Here is a 19213-nt window from a genome sequence, read left to right on the forward strand (position 1 = left end):
AGAGTTTTAAGGTTTGATTTTATTTTTGGTTATTCGCTGCCTCTCCTCTCTTACGCCTTGGGCTCAAATTCTAATCAGTGAAGAGAGATCAACAAGTTTTCAATCTCCAGGTAAATCTTCCCCCTCTCTTCCTCATGCTCTTTCTTTTGATTTTTTGTTGTTTGAGATTGTTTTCCCTTTTTTGATTCATGCTAGATCCGCGCTCTAAAACCCTCTCTTCCTTTTCAAAAGACGCGGATCTGAAGCTTAAGCCATTGCTCACAAACAAACCACTGTTAATTTTTCAACCTCCACAGCTCCATTTTTGCACGCCTCTCTCTCTCTTCAGCTTTACTAAATATGATAACTGTGGTTTGTATTTTGAGAGTTACTAATTTATGCTTGCTTTCTAGTTTAAATGGCTGCATTCTTTGTGTGTTCTGTTTGGTGGCGTAGATCATTTACAGAAAGAGAAAATGCAAGAAAAGGAAAGTGGGTAATTAATTATTAATTAACAAATATAATTCGCCGGCTAGAATTTGTTTCCTGTTTTTCTGTTTGGAACAGAGCATCCCAAAATAACAACTGATGATTCGTTGAACTCTGATATAGAGCGGCGTCTAACACATAGAAAGAAGGAAGTATGCTTGAATTCCATGATAATAGCTATTTGAAAAGGCTTGAAATTATTCTATACAACTCTGACAGTTTGCAGAATTCCAGTTTCGGCATGATTTGCAAATACATGAACGCGATTCATGTACAATCGAATATCATAGTTGAAAATCTTATTTGGCATTTCTTTGAAGAAAATAATAGTCATAGTAGCCTAGTCATTCACTGAAAAAGTATGGCTATGCATCTGTTCAGCGCAAGTAATAAAACAATGGATGTAGATATGGAGTTGATTCTTATAACAGTCATGCTGATATGTTGAGGTTTTATAAAAGCATAAAACTGATATCACTATTTGGTATTTCCTGATGGCACCAGGTCAATCTCAGAAATCAATCACCTTTTTTTGTTGGGCCTCGGCCCACATGCAAGCCTTCCAGGTCGGCATGACTGGACCCTTTTTTTTATTGCAACTGGGGCAGACAACATATCCGTTATAAACCTATTTATGTCCTCAAAAAAATTCCTCGTTTGTACAAATCCGCTCGCTCGATGATAGCGTCGTGACTCAACTGCAAGGAAGCGCAGTATTAACATCAAAGTCTTTCGGGCCTTGGGCTGCTAAACGCTGATTTGGAAACCATCGTTGTGATCATCCTCCAATTGCAAAGAAGCGCAAACTTACAAAAGTTTAAAAATTGAAAGGATATTTATAAAATCTAACCCGGAGATCGACTTTGTCTAAGGCCAGAGTCACTGTTTTTGTTGATTGATCCGAGTCCATATAAACTTTAATTAAAAAAAAAAAAAACAGCTTAAAACAGCGTTGTCTTAAAAAAAAAAAAAAAAACACTTGGTTTTAAGTTGGCGAATTACTGGATTGATCTGGCCGGTGATTGAAAGAGTAATTAATTCCCGTCTGCAAATGATAAAGAAAATATAAATACTCTGCACTCTCTAGGTTGGCCCAGGCATGCATTTGTCCTCCATCATAACACCTTCCAATTACAGGTTTTGTTCCATCAGGAACTTTGCAGTTTTTATTTGTAAGGTTACTGTCATGTAGTGTAATATGCAAATTATTAGGGACAGTGTTGCCTCGTCATGTTGGGATGGACGGTGGGTACGTACGACGGACCGTCACCATCTAACAATGATCATAGGTGCTGCTTTTTACTTTGTGTGTTTGTTATTGTGATAGTTTATGTGAAGGTATTTGTGGTTAATTGATGTTATAAAAAACAAGTTTTAATTTTTTTATAAATTATAGTTTTTTTTTAATTAAGATTTTCAGAGAGAATTTTTAATAAAACTCATGCAAAATTATGGTATTGATTAACTAAATATTTTAAAATTTATGATTGGGATAAAATATAAATTACATCGCGCACCATAGAAACAAAAAAGATTGGCATTTAGGGTTCGCATTTAAAAAAAAAAAAAGAAGTGCCTTCATTTTTCTAAACTTTGCAATCTTGTCCTGGACCCTAACCATTAAGAAATAAAAACTTGTATCACACGTGGTTATTAAAAAATAAATTCATTGGGTTTATCATTTATTAATGTCAATTAAAGATTATTTTTGTTTGATCTTTGTGTTTTTAGGATGATTTGGATGTTGTTTTAAGTTGAGAAATTAATTTATTATCATGATAACGATTTTTATTAAGTGTTTATAAGTGAAATCAGGTTAAAAGTTAAATTTTTATATATAAAAAAACTAGCCTAATTTTCCAACCATCTTTCACATGGTTGAAAACTAGACAGGCAAATAATGCATGCCTGGTTTTATATTTATTAAAAAAAAGGGCTGGTGACATTTTTTTCACCCCTTTACAGGTGAAAAAACGGTCACACATTTGAGTCTAACCTTTGCATTATATGGGCAAACATGTTGTCTCTATATATTTGGGCCATTATGATTTTTTTTATTTCTATCATTTTTTTTGGTTGAATTTCAAAAAAATAATAACTTTAAAATACACTAAAAATATCATTTTTGAGAAAAAATATTTATTTAATAATGAGTACCTTTTTGTACGACCATTCGTGATTTGTATGTCTTTTTTCTTAAATTTTGTTTTCTAGCCTTTTTCCATAAATTATTTTTCATTATTGCTTGATTACATAAAAAACTGGCTCCAAAAAGTTTTAATGTATTATTTTTATATTTTTCAATACAATCGTGATAAGAAAATAAAAATAATATTTTTTTATTTTTTTATGATTTTGATAATTTTCTGAAAAAAATAAACATTCCAATAAATAAATTATCAAAAAATAAATCGTATTAATAGGATAAAGAGCTTTTAATTAAAAAAAGCCTTTTATCCTTATTTTGAATCGTTTAGAATCTTTTGAATATTTATTATCATAACCTTCGATTTTTATAGTTTAAATTTTTATCACATGTCCTTCTTCCTCTTCTTTGATGTTTTTTTTTTTTACTTTGCTTTGATGTTTTTTTTTAATTGTTAATGCACTTTTTAAAATTGTAGTTATTAATTTATTTTTATAATGTTTCAAGAAGATTATTGTAATTTATTTTTAATTATATTTTTATTTTTATAAATAAATTACATTTTGAGGATGTATTATCAAAATAAAAAGTATTTGTTCTTGGTAAGAAAAAAATAATCTCTATGATAATGTATATATAAATAAAAAAGGAAAGCTGAAGTTAAATACTTACTTACATGCTCGTCGGTCTTTTGTTTTTTAAAAAACAATTAGCTTTTCATTTTAGTTTCTGATTAACATTAACAGTTTTTTTTTAGTTTATTGAATCCTGTACTTTTTTTAATTTATTTTATTTAGTGTAAACAATACATTTACACTTCATAACTAGAAAGAAATCATGATATAATAAAATACCTCTGTAACATTGATATATTCTTTTACTACAACAAGAATTAACTTGGAATCCTACCTGCTGTGTATTGCATGTTATAAAACAAGTAAAGATAGTGTATATTTTATTAAGTTTATTTTCACGTAACCTAAAGTTGTTGTGACTTAAAAAAAGATTTTATTATATATACAATATTTAACGCACTATTAATAATTATTAGTGATGGACCCAAAATAATCCCCTGAAATGGACCCAAAAAATCCTCTAAAAAAAAAACCTCTAAAAAAACATCAAAAAAAATATAGTCTCGAACGTGATAACCAGAACCCAACTCCTAAGGAGCATGAACATGGATGAGGAGCATGAGCCCAACTCATAAGAAGCATGAACATTGATAAGAAGCTTGAGCTCATGCATTAGAAACATGGGCTCTGGCATGTAGCCCGAGCCCATGCTCCCTACAAGGGTGCATGGATGCCCAGTGCACCATAGCCCTCGTGGGTTCAGGCTATCACTTAAAGGCCTAATATATTTGGGTCAAGGCAGCATGTCTGAATTTATTTTCACTTTTAATGGGTCCGAGCCCAACACTCTCTAGAAAATTTTTCTCGGACCCTATGCGGGTCTCTCAATATTTTATACCGATCTAATACGTATTATTTTGAGTAGAATAAAACTCAAAATATAACAAGAGTTAAACTATATTTCAATCCCTCTTTTCAACAAAAAAAAGATAAGATTAAAAAGTTATAAATACACCATAAATCCTTCAAGTCAAAGGTCCACAATCTTTTCATTCTCTACTGTATATATATTTTCAGAGCATCTATCTCTGGAATATTATTACACTTTCTCTCTCTATAAAATTATTAACTTTACAATTGAAGAATCCTCATGTCCATAAAAAATGATATTTTGCAGGTATCAATTACTAATCACCTGACTAACCAGATACTACCTGCTATTACCACAGCTACTGGTAACTTGACTTACTATATATCACATGTTACTAGTTATCGACCCCATGAATTTTTCATATCAAGTCACCAGATGCATTGACTATAAAGAATAAATCAGATCACATGAACTAGAAGATCAATCAATTATCTAATACATTAATGTTATTTCTAAGCAACTTGGATTTTGGACCCATCAATTAGGATATATAAATTTCACATCCAAAATCTTCTGTATCAATTATTAAATAAAAGTTTATATTAAAATCACCAACAAAACAGAAAATGTTAAAATCTCTGTAAAATGATATTTTAACCAAAAGAAATTGTATAATTTGGATATAAATATCAACGAAAAAATGTTTAAAATAGATAAAAGTTCATGATTTAAAAATAATGATATAAAAAATAGTTTGATGATGATATTAAAATAACCTGTATATTTTCTAGGTTTGGTCTGAAAAGAGAGAAAAAAAAAGAGGAAAGAAGAATGGAGTCGGGGTAGCAAACACCAAATTTGACGCGTTAAAAATATTTTAAAAAATACATGGAAAGATCTCAATGTAGATTGGAGTCGACCGGAGACGGACAAAACTGAATTGACTCCACGATGCTGTCACGAATGCTTCCACTTAACTAAGTATAAATCTTCGTTTGCTGGATAATGCCATACAAAACAAATCAAAATTAACAAATTCTATACATGTCGACATAATAAATAGAGTTATATATATATATATTCATGTAAAATTCCTTAAAAGTCATTTTCATTTTCATCTTTATTCTTGTTTGTATACGAACACTTCACATCACAATTCACATGCTGCGTCGTCTACAAGACAGCAGCTTTACAGGGCATCTTTTTATAGGGTATTTGTGAGGGAGTTTTTTTTTTTTGTTTTTTTTCGTTTTGACATGATTAATATCAAAAATAAATTTTAAAATATAAAAAATATTATTTTAATATTTTTTCGAGCAAAAAACACTTTAAAAAATAATTATCACTACACTACTAAAGAAACTCTAATACTAAGCTAAAACACAAATATATATTCTTGGAAAAAATAATAAATTAAAAGGAGAAAATCTAGTTATTGGCTTACTTCAAAAGAAAAGATTAAAGATTTAAACTTAAACATGATAACATTTTTAATTAGAGTGCATGTTATGAAAAAAAAACTATACTTATATTATTTTTTATTTGACTCTTTTAAATAAGTTCTGTAATTACATGGAGAGGTTAATAGCTTGCCATCCCACAATATTTTACTATTTTATATTATTTTTATTTAGAAGTATGAGAAATATTAATTTTTAAAGTATTTTTTAAAATATATTAAAATATTTTTTTATTTTTTAAAATTCATCCTTTATATTAATATATTAAAACAACTTAAAAATATAAAAAATATTAATTTTTAGCTAACAAAATTAGAAGGTTTTCAAAACTTCTGTACCTGTACCGGAATGTCGAACATCACAATTCTAAACCCAAAAAACATTTTGAACGAAGGACATTTACCGGCAATTAGTACAGCCGTGTGGGCCCTTATCTACTCGGCTTCGAAGTTCGCAAATCGTGTAACTGTTTCTTTTTTTACTTTTTAAAAACATTTTTAAAAAATTTAATTTTTTGTTATTTTTTCTCAATTTAAAATTAATATTCCCAAAGAGATTTGAACCCTGAGTCAGCATCATCCGTTTCTCCCTATCCCTTATAAATACCCCCCCTTCCTCCTCTGAAATCGCTGTGGTTTCATCTCTCTTCGACCCCCAAGCCTAATTCAGTTCTCTCTCTCTCTCTCTCACACTTGTCACTTAGCCATGGATTATTGCAGCAAATCTTCTTGCAATCCAAGCTCTCCTTTTGATTGCCTCCTTTTTGGTACTTTTTTCTCCCTATCTTGCTATAGTTCTTCATTCTATTCTGTCCAAGACTCCAAGCTCTCTGATCACATTGTTTTGAATTGTAATTTTTTTAAAACAGATTTGGATGACACTTTGTATTCCTCTAAGCTTGGAATAGCTGAAGCTCTGAGAAAAAATATTGATGGTACATGCCATTTTTCAATTAATCACATTATCAAAATTAAAATAAAAAAAATGATTGATTTTTTTTAAGCACCGATCGGTATGATCTTCCTTCTTTGTATGTAGAATTTCTTGTTGAGAAATGTGGATTTCCAGAGAACAAAGCTCCCAGTCACCGAGTTGAGCTCTTCAAGTCCTACGGCAGCTCTCTTGCTGGCTTGCGAGTAATTACTTTGACAAAGACATAATATAATTCATTCTTTTTTTTTCTGCCTTGTTTAATTATTAATGGCTTAAATTTATATTTCAGGCGCTAGGCTATGACATTGATGCTGATGATTATCACAGGTTAGCAAAACCCTAACTCAAATTGTTTAATATCAGATAGACTCTGTTCCCATTTCAGGACAAGAAAAACCTGGAATCAGTTTCTTAACTATATATATTTACTTATGAACAGTTTCGTGCACGGAAGATTGCCTTATGATTTGATCAAGCCAGATTCTCAATTACGTAACCTCTTGCGTAGCATCACTCAGAGGAAAATTGTAAGCCTCAATAAGAAAACACAAAACAGAGCCACCAATTTAACTACTTTTCGTGAATAAAAAAAAACCCCTTGTATTCTTGTTCATGCATCCAAGCCAATTAATTAATTGTTTAATGTTTTTTACGGCAGATCTTCACCAATTCAGATAGAAATCACGCGATCATGGCCCTAAAACGGTTAGGAATAGAAGACTGTTTCGATCAGATCATATGTTTTGAGACGATGAATCCAAACCTGTCTAAATCGACAAGTCCTGATGAGTTCCCTGTTCTTCTTAAGCCTTCAGTAGATGCCATGAAAGTTGCTCTTCGTGTTGCAGATGTTGATCCTCGCCGTACGGTAAGCAACCCTCTCTCAAGGGTTTTTTTGCTCGATCAGTTTTCTCCCTCCACAAGTTTTTGTTTGGTGCTTAAGAAAATCCTGAAACGCGTTTCTGCTGTGTTTTGTTGCAGCTGTTTTTGGATGACAACGTGCGCAATGTGGCAGCAGGGAAAGCTTTGGGGCTCCGCACTGCTCTGGTAAATTTACTAATCAATCCCCTTGTAACTGAATCAACGAAAAATTCCACCTACTCCTGTTAAATCCAACTTGTCTTTGGCTGCTGAAATTTAAAACCAAAAATCCGCCTACCCCTTCAAAAATTTTATCATGCAAAAAAAAATTGTAAATCTTGAACCATTATAAAACCTGATTTGGGGTTGATTTGAGGTAAAATTTGAGTTATTGATCTAGAATTAAAAAAGATATATCAAAACTGTTGTTTTAACAAAAAGAAATTCAAATGTTAGGGAGTTTCAACCTGAATTTTTTAATTGAATCAAACTGTTTAAGCCGGAGATAACCGGTGTCAAATCCTGCCAAGCGAATCCGAGTTTTATAAAACGAGGAAAATGTTCTTCGGCCCGGAAGCTCAAGACCTTGACTCTGTGGGGTCAACACGTGTCCAAAAAATCCAGTGATTAACCGTGTTTCGCGGCTTGCTATTTCTTTCATTCGCGGGAGGGCAAGGGCAGTAATGCTGATGCTTAATATGTGGCCTGACACATTTAAAAATCTAAAAAAAGCTGCAATTGAAAAACGAGGAAAACACGACCCAACTCCCAAGTGTGGGAAATCCCTCTTGGTGAAGCCTCTGCTTCAGCTTATACTTTCGTCGAGTTAGGATCTCAGATTAGAGCTGTGACAGAGAAGTAATTGGCTGTCCTTTTGTGATTGCTGAATGTACATTTAAAAATGTTTGGAGTCTAACACCAGTGCTGTGGTACTGTCCTGATGTAATTATTAAGGTTGGAAAAACGGTGACGAGCAAAGAGGCGGATTATGTATTGGAGCATATCCACAACCTAGCTGAGGTGATTCCAGAAATCTGGGTGGGAGGAACGGAAAGCGGTGATCGAAGGATCAGCCGCCCCAGGAGTGAAATGGACGCCATTCTCTCACCTACAACCGTCGGAGCCTAAATAAGACAACCAATCAAGACCTCTTTTTCAAGGACTGGGTTGGCGATCCTTGCATGTCAAATCTATCTTTCATGTGCTGTGCATATGTGTTGTTAATTAATGTATCATATGCGTGTAAATGGTTCTTCTGTGTAATTTTCATCCATCCTACTGGTTATCTCATTGTCATCTTTCTAAGCTAAATTAATTGTTTGTGAATTATGGTGTCAATTAAGCTGGCTTAGATGATAGAATAATTTAAAGTCACTTCAAAACAATCCCGACAATGCATTCCACTCATTGTACGCAGGACAGACAAAAAAAATAACAGAGAATTACCGTCCAATCCAACCCATTGAATTAAAAAAGAAAAAATAATTGCCCAGCTACTCGAGAAGCTTCTAGCAACGATTGAGCCCTTTAACAACACAGAGATGGCATTGTGTTTGTTCTGTGACGTAGTTCCATCAATCATGTTTTTGGTACACATGTCACCCGAGAGGGTATCAGATAGCGATGTATACCATCTTCTTAGCTTGATAATCATGAGGGGGTCATCAGTGTGGTTAGAGACGTCAGGATTTAAAATAAAATGTGATCCACGTGGAAGCTTGTACCCATCCTCCAAATCATGGTGGTGGCTGTCTCTTTCGTTCTTTTAGATAATCTCAATCACGCATGAATTTTTAAAGATCCTGTAGTGCTATCGTTGTTGTTTGGTGGTGTTGGAGATAAGCACTGAGACTGAATGGCATGGCATTATTGGGAGCTCACACTTGGTACGAACTCTGCTTATTTATTATTTAATTTGCTTCTAGAGATGTCGGTGCAATCTGTAATGGATGCCTGGAACTCAAGCTGTTATTTTTCAAGTTTCGAACACTTAAATCTCTATCATGCTGTAATGAATCTTTACAGCGTGTACTTATGAAATTTTGGATACTGTTAGGGATAATAGTTTAATCCAAGTTCAATGAATATGATTTAAACCGATTCAAATGGATAAGTTCTTTATATATATATATATATATATATATATATATATATATATATATATATATATTTAAATCCTAATCTTGCTACTGCGAATCTGTGCGCGTCCATAACATGTAGCGAAGTCGTTAATTATGGCAGAAGGCCTAATCTTGGGCAAAAGTGGATGGCCTGAATGATTCTCCGGTTTGATTTAAAGTTTGTGACTCCCGTTATGGATCTCACACAGAAGGCCTGCTTCTGGGGAGCAAACTGCGGGTCCAGTAGCTGATCAGCGACAGAGACTTTTCAAAGTCAAAGTATACCTACATCTGTCTCTGAGATCCGAGAATAACGTATGCCATAGATATCCGGAAATTGTAATCGATTTAAGGCGCATCCAATCCTGATTTTCACTCTTTCGAGATCGAAGAATAGCCTAGTGCCTATAGTCTAGTAAAGTAGCCAAGCTAGGGATGAGACTCACCTTGCCAACGGAGATGGCGAGAAGAAAGGATCACGACCAAATCGACTCGGAACTCTTGTTTAGCAGTGAACGAATCCGATCTTTGCTTTGAGGGCTTAGAAGACATGGTTGCTCCCAAGACCAATAATCAGATGAAAGCCCGACCCGGGCAAGCAATATTATGGGAACTGATCTGACCGAACTGGGTCTAATGGAACAAGATCTCGATTTCAATAAGGAATTTGGTGTACGCATTAGTGAGCTGTCAATGTAAAGACCTCGAGAGTAAGCATCTCTAAGGGAGACAGACCTTTTAGCCTAGCCGTTAAGAGTGGCATCTACGTGAGCTTTCTATTTCTTATTATAAATGGATGGATTCTATCCTGCCTGTGGAATAGAACCAGAATAGGGGCCCTTTGTTACTGACTTTTGACTATCAGACTGACCACTACCAATTAACATTTACTCGATTCGAAAACATCTGGGCGGAAAGGAGCATACTGAAATTCAGTCTATTGCTAATTCAATTCCTTTCTTTTCGACATCGCATTCCCTTATTCCCGCGAGTCAACTACCCCGCTCCTTGCTTGGATAAATGCAACAACCATTCCATTCCGTTCTATTGACCACGCTTACTTACGCTTAGCTACTGTGACGCGGGAATCAAGGCAGGCAGCTAAAGGACTACTTGACCACCAGAGCTAAAACTCCAGGAGATATTAAGGATCCCCTTCCCTCCCGGATCTATATCCTTGAGAAATAAAAGCCCTTAAAATGCAAATCCCCCTTTTCTCTTATATATATATATATATATATATTAAACGAAAAGCTATTCCAAAATAAAATATTAGAAAAAAACGATACAAAGAACTGGTATTGAAAAGGAAAAAATTATTCGTCGATGCATGACTAACATAACAGATCAGAAATTTTATAATCATGTTGTTGGAATGTTTGTTTTCGAAAATTATTTTTGTTGTGTAATGAATTTATAATTAAATTTAGTAAATTTAAAAAAATATTATTTTTAACCTTTTAAAATCAGAAAGGGGGATTTGTCTGGTTTGTTAAAAGGAGAAAGAAATCCGATTTTTTTTTTTACTTGGACAACTCTCTCTTTTTTTTTCCTTTTAATTTGAATAAATTGTTATTATTGTTTTTTTTTTAATTTATATGACTTGTCAGATATATAGCCTACATAAGAGAGCAAAATGGATAGTTGTTGGGTGTTAGAGAATAATATAAATCATATCCTGGGACCTTACCTAATAACTTAAGCTATTGGGTTGAGATGGTTCTTTGACATGGTATCAGAGTCTTAATGATCAAGCGGTCACGAGTTCGAATCTCACCATCCTCATTAAGTTGATAAAAATTAAGCACAAGATAATGTGAGCCTGTGTAAGTTTCAAGCCCAAAGGGCTTTCACTTGAGGGGGTGTGTTAGAGAATAATATAAATTATATCCTGGGACCTTACCTAATAGCTTAAACTATTGGGTTGAGATGGTTCTTTGACGTTGGGTTTTAAAATTAAAATCACTCGATTGATAAATTTTAGAAAGTACAAACATTTCAATGCAATCTTTTGCCATATCTTCAATTACACTACCATCAAATGCTGTCCTAAGATTTTCACACCAGTTCTAGATAAAGACTAACCAATTGAAAGGCTGCTTAGACCTAATAAGAAATATCCATGTCAACAAGATGGTTAAAAAAAATTCAATCATTTTTTTTTTTTTTGGGAAAAGAGAGGTTAGAACTCATAATCACTGGGTTTCCAATTTAATAAAGTTGAATTGTAAGCCAGGGACTAACATAGAATCTTTCGTGTTCGTAATATATATATATAAACAACTTCAGTATAACCCAGCAAATTTAGATCCTTCACATTCGGGGTCTGATTGATGCAATCAACTCAAGTCAACTCAACTATAAATCTTAATCCTTCCAGAATGAGATTCTTGGATGACAAAATATATATTGCATTTTTCTACTGGGTCCTGCGTATTCTTAAGTTGTTTGCCGGAATATGCGACCATGCACTGATATTAAGTACATGTTTTTAAATTTCAATTACGGTAAATCATCTGGCAGGGTATACTCTGACGACGCTATCATCATATGGGAGAAGTCTGGCATAAAAACACTAGAACATGCAATCCTATGTTCATATGAAATGACGTAGCTAGATATATAACCATCTGAAAAGGAGAAGAGAGATGTGCACCCACAAGACAGGTTTTGCTTCTCTTAAGAGTTTCCTGAAGAAGAGATACAATTACAGCAAACAACCGTAGAGTATTCACGTAATCACAAATACATGATGTTACCAGATCACAAATCATACGCTTGCTTGCCTGTGAACTTGACCTCAATTGGGCTAACGTTCTTTCCGATTGACCTGAAATTTTGGCCCACGCCTTGGCGCCCTGGGTTCACCTTCTCAGGGTAGACACCATCCTTAGGATGCAAGTACTGCACCTCTCCATTGGGGAACACCCTGTAAAACTGGTACTTGATCTTGTACTTGGACCTTAGCCTAGTCCCGAGAGCCAAGCACTGCTCCTTCCTGGCCAGCTTGAGCAAGTTAGGGCCTTCCCTCATGATGGCAGCACCCCCAGTCGGCATTTCAAATATCTGTTCCTTGGGGGAGTCCCATGTAATCACATAAAACTCCTCCACCTGGGCTTTCCTCAACAGCCCACCAGTGCTTCCACCAAAAATTGGTGATGGGGTACTCGGGTCCAACTCAGGTGGAGTGAAGCCCACCGGAGCCTCTTTGACAGCTGTTTCCTCTGCAGCAGCAACCTTCATGGTTCTTTGTGGCTTAACATTAGATATTGGTAAAAAAGATGCCTGTTTCCATGGAACAAAAGCCTGGTTGCTCGATTTTAGGGTGGAGAGGGTTGGAGGAGTAAAGAGAGAGGCTTGAGCTGCCATGGCCACGAGGAATTGGAGATTCGAGGGTGTTGGGTGATATGGGTCTGTAGGAGGGTGCTGGTTCAATAAGATGGAGGAGAAAAGATTATTGATGGAGGTGTTTGTGGGATTTGATATGGGTGGTGTGTGTGAGTTTGGATAAGGCGATATGGTCAGACCAATTAATTTCTTGACCTTCGATACGTGGTCTCACCAGCTTCTTGCGCTCGCGCACGGATTTGGATAAGACGGATACGGCACAGACCACTTAAAATCCCTGGATCTGATACGTGGGGGTCACCAACACCCCTCTTCTCCGTTCCCTTCTATTAGCGTATCTGTTTCCTGGTGATAATTGTTTATGCTGCAAAGACATACCACGCCGATGTGTGTGTGTGTGTGTTCTGTGTAGTATTTTCTTCTTTCGGGGTAAGATTATATATGCATTACGATCCACAACAACTGTCAAATGTTGGCAGATTCGTGTAAAATATGTATTTTAAGATTACATCTTCATATGCTGCCAAAAAACAAACGGTTTATATGATTAAAAGAAAGAAAAAAAAGAAGGTCATAGACGACCCAAAACAAAAATTGCAAAGGAAAAAAGAATGGACCGGAGATAGCGATGAATAGAAAATCCAAAGGCTCGAAAAAACCCATGGGCCTTAAAATCAAAATGCACAATAAAAGAAATGGACCCAAAGGCCCGTTAACATTAGATTAGGGAGGCAAAACTCCCCGCTTTGTCTTGGTGTGCACATTCTGCTCCGTGGAGAAATCTTCAATGCTCAATACTCGACACCTGTCACATGCGTCCAGTGGGAGAGGAGACACCTTGAATCTGGTGTAGCGAGAGAGAGCGAGCATCGTTCGTTTCCTATTAATTCTGCCGAAGCTTGCAATGTGGTTCAGTTCAATTCAAGAATGCCAAACTGGCTCTCTTTTATATATATAACTAGCGGAAGAATGAAGATTTTTTTTAATGCATAAAATTTAATTTTAAATAAAAATTTATCCATATATATAATAAAACAAATCAACAACTATGTATATGAATAAATAAATAAATAATAATTAAATATACATAAAAATAAAATTTTAATAATCAAGAGATAAATATAAATTAAAATATTTAATCTTGAAAGATAAAGCACTCAGTCAGCCGGTTATGCTTGCTAAATTTATTTATTAAAATAATTTTTTATTTAAATAAATAATAATAAAAATAGAAACACAAATTAAATTTATCGAACAAAAAAATTATATAAAATTATATACATTAAAAATATTATTTAAAAATAATTTTTTTTTATTTTCAGAAGAACAAAATAATAATTTATAGATGGATGCATTACTAGAAAGGCACACCACACATTTCCTGCTATTTGTAGATGCTTGCAGATACACACTTTACCTTCGACCCAAATAATCAACGAAAGAAAACCTGAACGCAAAAAATATTATCTGACCGCCTTTTTACTTGGCCATCACACCATTTTTAAAACCTACTATCTACTGACTGCCTAAAAAAAATACTAGTTTGATCCAATGAATTAGATTGACACACTGTTAGGAATGCCCTTGCCGGTGAGTCCACCCTCTCTGGAGTAATCTGTGGTGTTAGGAAAGAGTAAAGTGTAAGGAACTTGTACAGGCCCAACTCTGTTTTTCCATCTCTTGTCATTGTTCATATCCATGATTTTGTTTTCAATTTCTACCAGCTTCCTTCCAAATCTCTCAAATGCTGCCAGCAGTTCACTATCTGAAGTCCACTCGGGAGTATCTCTCTGTCCAAGGTAAACCTCATCAGTCGAATGTCTTGATAAAATCTCAATCAGTGATACACCGAGTAGGGTTTGTAGCTGGGCTGTGATTGTTTTCAGGAAGGCTACATCTGGATTTTTCGCAAGCTCATCGTACTCAGGGGTCCCTGGCTCAGGCATGAATCGACGGCTTATGGTGGGGCGGTTAGGGAGGTAGCCAGCATATGGATATTGCCCAAAATTGACAGCTGCATGGAGGGCCGAGGCTATCCATATGATAACGGTGCATGTTTGTGTGACATCAGCTAGTGTCTGCATCTCAGGCCACCATGGTTCATCCTTCTTGTCACCATGGCCGACATTACGGATCTCTGTCCACCATGATTGGAGTTCACTATCACCTTGAATCAAATCATCTGTGGGGTAGTAGAAAGCACAATATTCCTTGACCCATGTTTCAATTGCTGACCAGATTTGTAGCCCATCAACAGCATAGGGATAATCTTCTATCAGAAGTCTGAGGCCATGTGGCTGGCTTGAATCTTGAACTGCCACTCCTCTTGATGATAGCGAAGTTGGATAGATTTTAGTTTGGCTTTCGATAAAAAGTAAAGATAAGAGGGTATTTTTATGGTTTAAGGTTCGGTGCTTTACCTTTTGATGAGATCTGCAGGGAGTGCCTGCTCAGTGAAAACCCAGTTCTTGTAAACATAAGAAGACATTTCCATTGCATATTTAGCTGGGAAAACAGTTTTCTCCAGTACTCCATCAGCATTGATGAGGATCTGCCTAGCCAAGGCATTTATATTCATCGTGTCACGAAAATGAGGATGCAAAAGCTTGTTGATGGGGTGAATAACACTCAATTGTCTGTTTGTGGCAATCACAAATGGCTCTATTACAGCATGAGTGTTCAGCCTGCAAACATGAGCAGAATCAATCCGGTGAATTCTTAATTAGAACAAGCTTCAAGTTATGCCATTATGAAAGCCCTTTTGATTTGGAATCATACCAGTGGCTAACAAGCTGGTGGTATCCAGAATCATTTACAGCAGCATAAGCTTTGGCCAGTTGCCATACTGAGCCTTCAACACCATGTTCTGCTGGGGTTAAAACCTTGCTGACAGCACCATGATGGTCCCCTTGTGGATGTGGTAGACTCAACTCAATTGCCAATGGCTTCAATGTCCCGTCATCTTGAAGCAACAGGATTGTTCTAGAGGCATAAGTCTTTGTGCTGGTTGAGTTTATTCGCCTCAGGTATGGTATCAATGCATCATGATGATCCAATATATACAGCCTGTTGCTTTTGAGTGCCTAAATCAGAAAAATTGAAACATCCATCTTTCAGGTAGACAACCTTGAGTGTTCCTTGATTCTAATGTTGAATACGTAGTATAGATAAGGACGTGAAAGAAATGAATCATGATTAGTACTTGATCTACGGTTAGGCCATTCATGTTCTCTTCTATTAACTCTTTTCTTATTGAGCTGTTCTGATTTCCATATGCTTTAGGGTCTAGCTTGCTGGCTGGAGGAAACTCCTGCAGGTATATTTTACTAATTTATCAAGCTTTAAAGATCATAAAAAAATAATCATCAGGTAGTCTAATGCAAGTTGTGTTTTACTTGGAGGCGACTAATGATAACTGGGTTGACTCCAGCAAGCATTTCCCGTGCAAACTCTTCATCTGTCCTCCAAGCAGACTTGTCCGCTGAAACCATACCATGAAAACCTCAAACTTCCAAGTACTGTATATACGAAGTGAAATTCTAATTACTGCAAGGTAACTGGGAGAAAAAAGTTTTCATTAGTGCACCTTTGATAACATCAGGCTTTGGGAATTTGAGGAACCGCTCTCCATCATTACGAACAAGTTCCCTGAGCATCTCCCAGGGGACGTGATCCCTTATTTTATGGAGAGTGGGTTTATTTGGTAGCTTAATTCCCCCTTCATAAAGGTTTAGTACATCTTCGAAGGTGTCAAATTCGTTGATAGTTTTGTCACATAAAGATTTGATCTCCGGGAGCAATATCTGAACCAGGGATTTCAGAGCATAGGCAAGAAAATCTGAAAACTTCAAATGCCCAAACCGTTCATCTCTTGGAACATAGATGTCCAGACTTAAAAGCGGCAATCTTTTTTCAGTATGGGGGTCTGTTAAAATGGTAAAACTAAATTGTTGATTGTGAATTGACAAAAATGCATGCATCCAACATTCTTACAAAAGTTACTCAGCGAACAGATACTCTCTATGTGCTCTACTTGCATGCTCTATCCCACTAGAGATTCTGAGACCCCAGGTAGAGTCGCTAGATATAAATGTATGTCAAAAGTGATTTAAGTTTAGGTTTCTAACCGGTTTTTGTTTTTCTCCGACCCGTTCTTCCTCTTCGGGGATATGGATACTCTTCCGTTCCTCCAAGAATAGGGCGTGCATATTCTTCACCCTTGTCTGGATTCCCCAAATCGTTGTAGTAATCATAGTCATAGACTCTATCCCACTCCTTCAGCTCACCTTTTCCATGTCCGCGGAGATTTAAAAGCTCTTCTTCTCTATATAACCGCAATGGCTCAGGTGTTTGACATGGAAGATATGCCTGATGCAAAATCCGTCAACATGTTCATGAATCCACCTTTTTATCCAAAACCTGCCTTAATACATTCGCAAAAATTTCGGCACTAGGAGTAGGCCTGATACACAGATCATGAAGGAAGAAAAGGTACAAAAAGGAAGTGGTAGTGAAAGCAACAACAAAGAAAACAATTTAACACCATTATGAAGATAGTCATGATCGAAAGAAAAACTCAGAGTCACGGAAAGTGCAGTTCTAGCTGGAAAATAAGCAATGGTTTGTGATTTTGCCTGCAAAAAGAGGGAATAAAATATCGAGGTTCTAAACAATTGAGGTTAAAAAGGCAACAATCATGATAAAAGGCACTAACTATACGGCCCAGATTGACATAAAGCATACATCCTGGCTCTAGACTATTCACAAAAGTAGCACAATAAAACATAATTGTCGGCACACAATCTTCTATTTATATTCCAAAATCTAATTACCTTATTAGAGAAAAACACACGATTATACTTGTAACGATGCGACGGATAAACCCAAGAATTGCAGATGAAAAGCACCCGACCATGGCCAGGAACATCTTCTAGAGTGACTGTCTTGAGATAAAGCTGGCTGTGGTGATGGTTTTTAATGATGATAGCCCCAGGAAGGCCCATGTTTTCATCCCATTCAAAAGTAATTGTGAATATAGTCTCTCCAGCTGTTAATGGTGTTCTTGTGGTAACCCATTTCTCTACGTCTGCTACTTTTCCAAGCTTCCCTCGCAAGCTATCTGCTAAACACCACAAAATTCCCAGTTTTAGCCTAATCAAACTTGATTTTGATTCTGTTATTGCAAACTTTCTTGGCAAGATTAAACAAGAAAGAATATTCAAAGCTAACTTCAACAATTATAATTTCTTAATCTCGCATGTAACTAGTAAATCCTTAGCGATCACTTTCTCAGAATAAACAAACAAATAAATCCTCAGCTACAAAAAAAACACAATTCAATTGTTTCCCCGAAGACCTGAATTTGGAGTGAAACTACTAGAAAATTCTCCATCGTGTGTTTTTTCCTCTCGGTTGTCTGGCAACAGAGAGAAGTGAACAGTGGCTGGAGGATGACGGTGAAGTTATTTGCTGTTTGGTTAAAAAAAAGTCATTTTATCTTTATTCAAGAAGCTTCACTACATTATTCTCTTTCCCTCAAATCTTTTGGGCAATAGTGCCATTCAAGAAACTTAAGCGAGGCAGAGGGAGGGAGCAGGCTAACCTGGGTCTTGATGAACAGCACTAACAAGCTGCATAGACACACCTTTGCCCAACAGCTCATGAACCCGATCAAGAAACGAAGCTTTTATATCATGGAAGTCCAAAACGTTCTTTTTCATCAACACCACTGTGCCTTTGATCTTCCTTCTCCCTTCCACCTCATTGCCTTTGGCCTTGGTCTTAGGCTGCATACAGAACGTTTCCATTACTTTGTGAAACATCTCTGAGACAGGGCAGAACCCCATTTGGAAAGCTCAACAAGAAGAGTAACCAAGATTCTTAAAGGTGATGTAAAGAGGGGTGGCACCTAGAGGCCAAGTTTATGGGATATATAGCCAGATTGGCTTCTGTACGGTGTGTTTGTTGCGATATACAGTGGTTTTTTCTTGGATTTCTTAAAGTCTTGGTCTTCCCCGAAAGAGGAAGGGTCTTAAAATACAATCGATGTTGACAACTAATAGGGGGGTCCCGAAGGAATTTAAGTATTTATCTCTTTATTAATCCAAAAATAAGGAACCAGATTATAACATTAGAACCCTTTTTTTTTAATGCCCACACATTCACGTGTACGCATTACTTTAATATTTATGAATGTGGATAACCATCTCAATCCATACATGATGCATCTTTAAAGATTGTTAGCTTATGAGAGTTGATGCTTTCATGCCAGCCTTGTTGGATTAAGTTAAAACTAAGTTTCTGGCGGAGTAGTTGTTGCCTAGATTTAAATGACTCTCCTGACCACTCTTGCTGGACAATTACTGTGGAGAAAGTATATGATTATAATTCACCAATGTTAGGTCAGTATATAAGTTAAGGTTAGCCAAATC

General features: G+C 35.8%; 3 protein-coding genes and 1 long non-coding RNA gene across 5 annotated transcripts; 2 read left to right on the forward strand and 2 right to left on the reverse strand.

Annotated features, from left to right (window-relative positions):
- Window positions 1-406, forward strand: LOC127905844 (uncharacterized). The gene is made up of 2 exons (XR_008060317.1): window positions 1-110; window positions 196-406. It is a non-coding gene; the product is annotated as an uncharacterized LOC127905844 (long non-coding RNA).
- A 5715-nt stretch (window positions 407-6121) lies between these two features.
- On the forward strand, window positions 6122-8640 carry LOC7474215 (uncharacterized protein C24B11.05). The gene is made up of 8 exons (XM_002314670.4): window positions 6122-6286; window positions 6389-6454; window positions 6559-6656; window positions 6743-6780; window positions 6893-6980; window positions 7112-7321; window positions 7435-7500; window positions 8269-8640. Exons 1-8 carry the CDS (start codon window positions 6226-6228, stop codon window positions 8440-8442), a joined length of 801 nt encoding a protein of 266 aa, XP_002314706.1. The 5' UTR covers window positions 6122-6225; the 3' UTR covers window positions 8443-8640.
- A 3389-nt stretch (window positions 8641-12029) lies between these two features.
- LOC7474216 (photosystem I reaction center subunit II, chloroplastic) lies at window positions 12030-12980 on the reverse strand. Its single transcript, XM_002315743.4, has one exon. It carries the CDS (start codon window positions 12801-12803, stop codon window positions 12198-12200), a length of 606 nt encoding a protein of 201 aa, XP_002315779.1. The 5' UTR covers window positions 12804-12980; the 3' UTR covers window positions 12030-12197.
- A 1134-nt stretch (window positions 12981-14114) lies between these two features.
- LOC7498088 (probable linoleate 9S-lipoxygenase 5) lies at window positions 14115-18791 on the reverse strand. 2 transcript variants are annotated; one of them, XM_002315744.4, is made up of 9 exons: window positions 18385-18791; window positions 17615-17901; window positions 16910-17150; window positions 16369-16707; window positions 16178-16263; window positions 15985-16092; window positions 15561-15865; window positions 15203-15466; window positions 14115-15107 (listed from the first exon to the last, which is right to left on the reverse strand). In XM_002315744.4, exons 1-9 carry the CDS (start codon window positions 18626-18628, stop codon window positions 14339-14341), a joined length of 2643 nt encoding a protein of 880 aa, XP_002315780.2. In that variant the 5' UTR covers window positions 18629-18791; the 3' UTR covers window positions 14115-14338. The 2 variants fall into 2 exon arrangements, with proteins under 2 accessions (XP_002315780.2, XP_024465556.1); XM_024609788.2 differs by having other exon boundaries at window positions 17615-17904.
- Between the last annotated feature and the right edge of the window lie 422 nt (window positions 18792-19213).

Source organism: Populus trichocarpa, chromosome 10 (assembly GCF_000002775.5).
Source record: "Populus trichocarpa isolate Nisqually-1 chromosome 10, P.trichocarpa_v4.1, whole genome shotgun sequence".
Lineage (NCBI taxonomy): Eukaryota > Viridiplantae > Streptophyta > Magnoliopsida > Malpighiales > Salicaceae > Populus > Populus trichocarpa.

Bases quoted from the DNA above. Each gene is read 5' to 3' on its own strand.
- LOC7474215 (XM_002314670.4), top strand. From the start codon at position 6,226: ATGGATTATTGCAGCAAATCTTCTTGCAATCCAAGCTCTCCTTTTGAT. The intron at 6,455-6,558 runs GTACATGCCATT...CTTTGTATGTAG, and splicing joins TCTGAGAAAAAATATTGATG to AATTTCTTGTTGAGAAATGT. The intron at 6,781-6,892 runs GTTAGCAAAACC...ACTTATGAACAG, and splicing joins GATGCTGATGATTATCACAG to TTTCGTGCACGGAAGATTGC.
- LOC7474216 (XM_002315743.4), bottom strand. From the start codon at position 12,803: ATGGCAGCTCAAGCCTCTCTCTTTACTCCTCCAACCCTCTCCACCCTA.
- LOC7498088 (XM_024609788.2), bottom strand. From the start codon at position 18,628: ATGGGGTTCTGCCCTGTCTCAGAGATGTTTCACAAAGTAATGGAAACG. The intron at 17,905-18,384 runs GTTAGCCTGCTC...TGTGGTGTTTAG, and splicing joins TGCTGTTCATCAAGACCCAG to CAGATAGCTTGCGAGGGAAG. The intron at 15,108-15,202 runs GTAAAGCACCGA...GCTATCATCAAG, and splicing joins CCTGCAGATCTCATCAAAAG to AGGAGTGGCAGTTCAAGATT.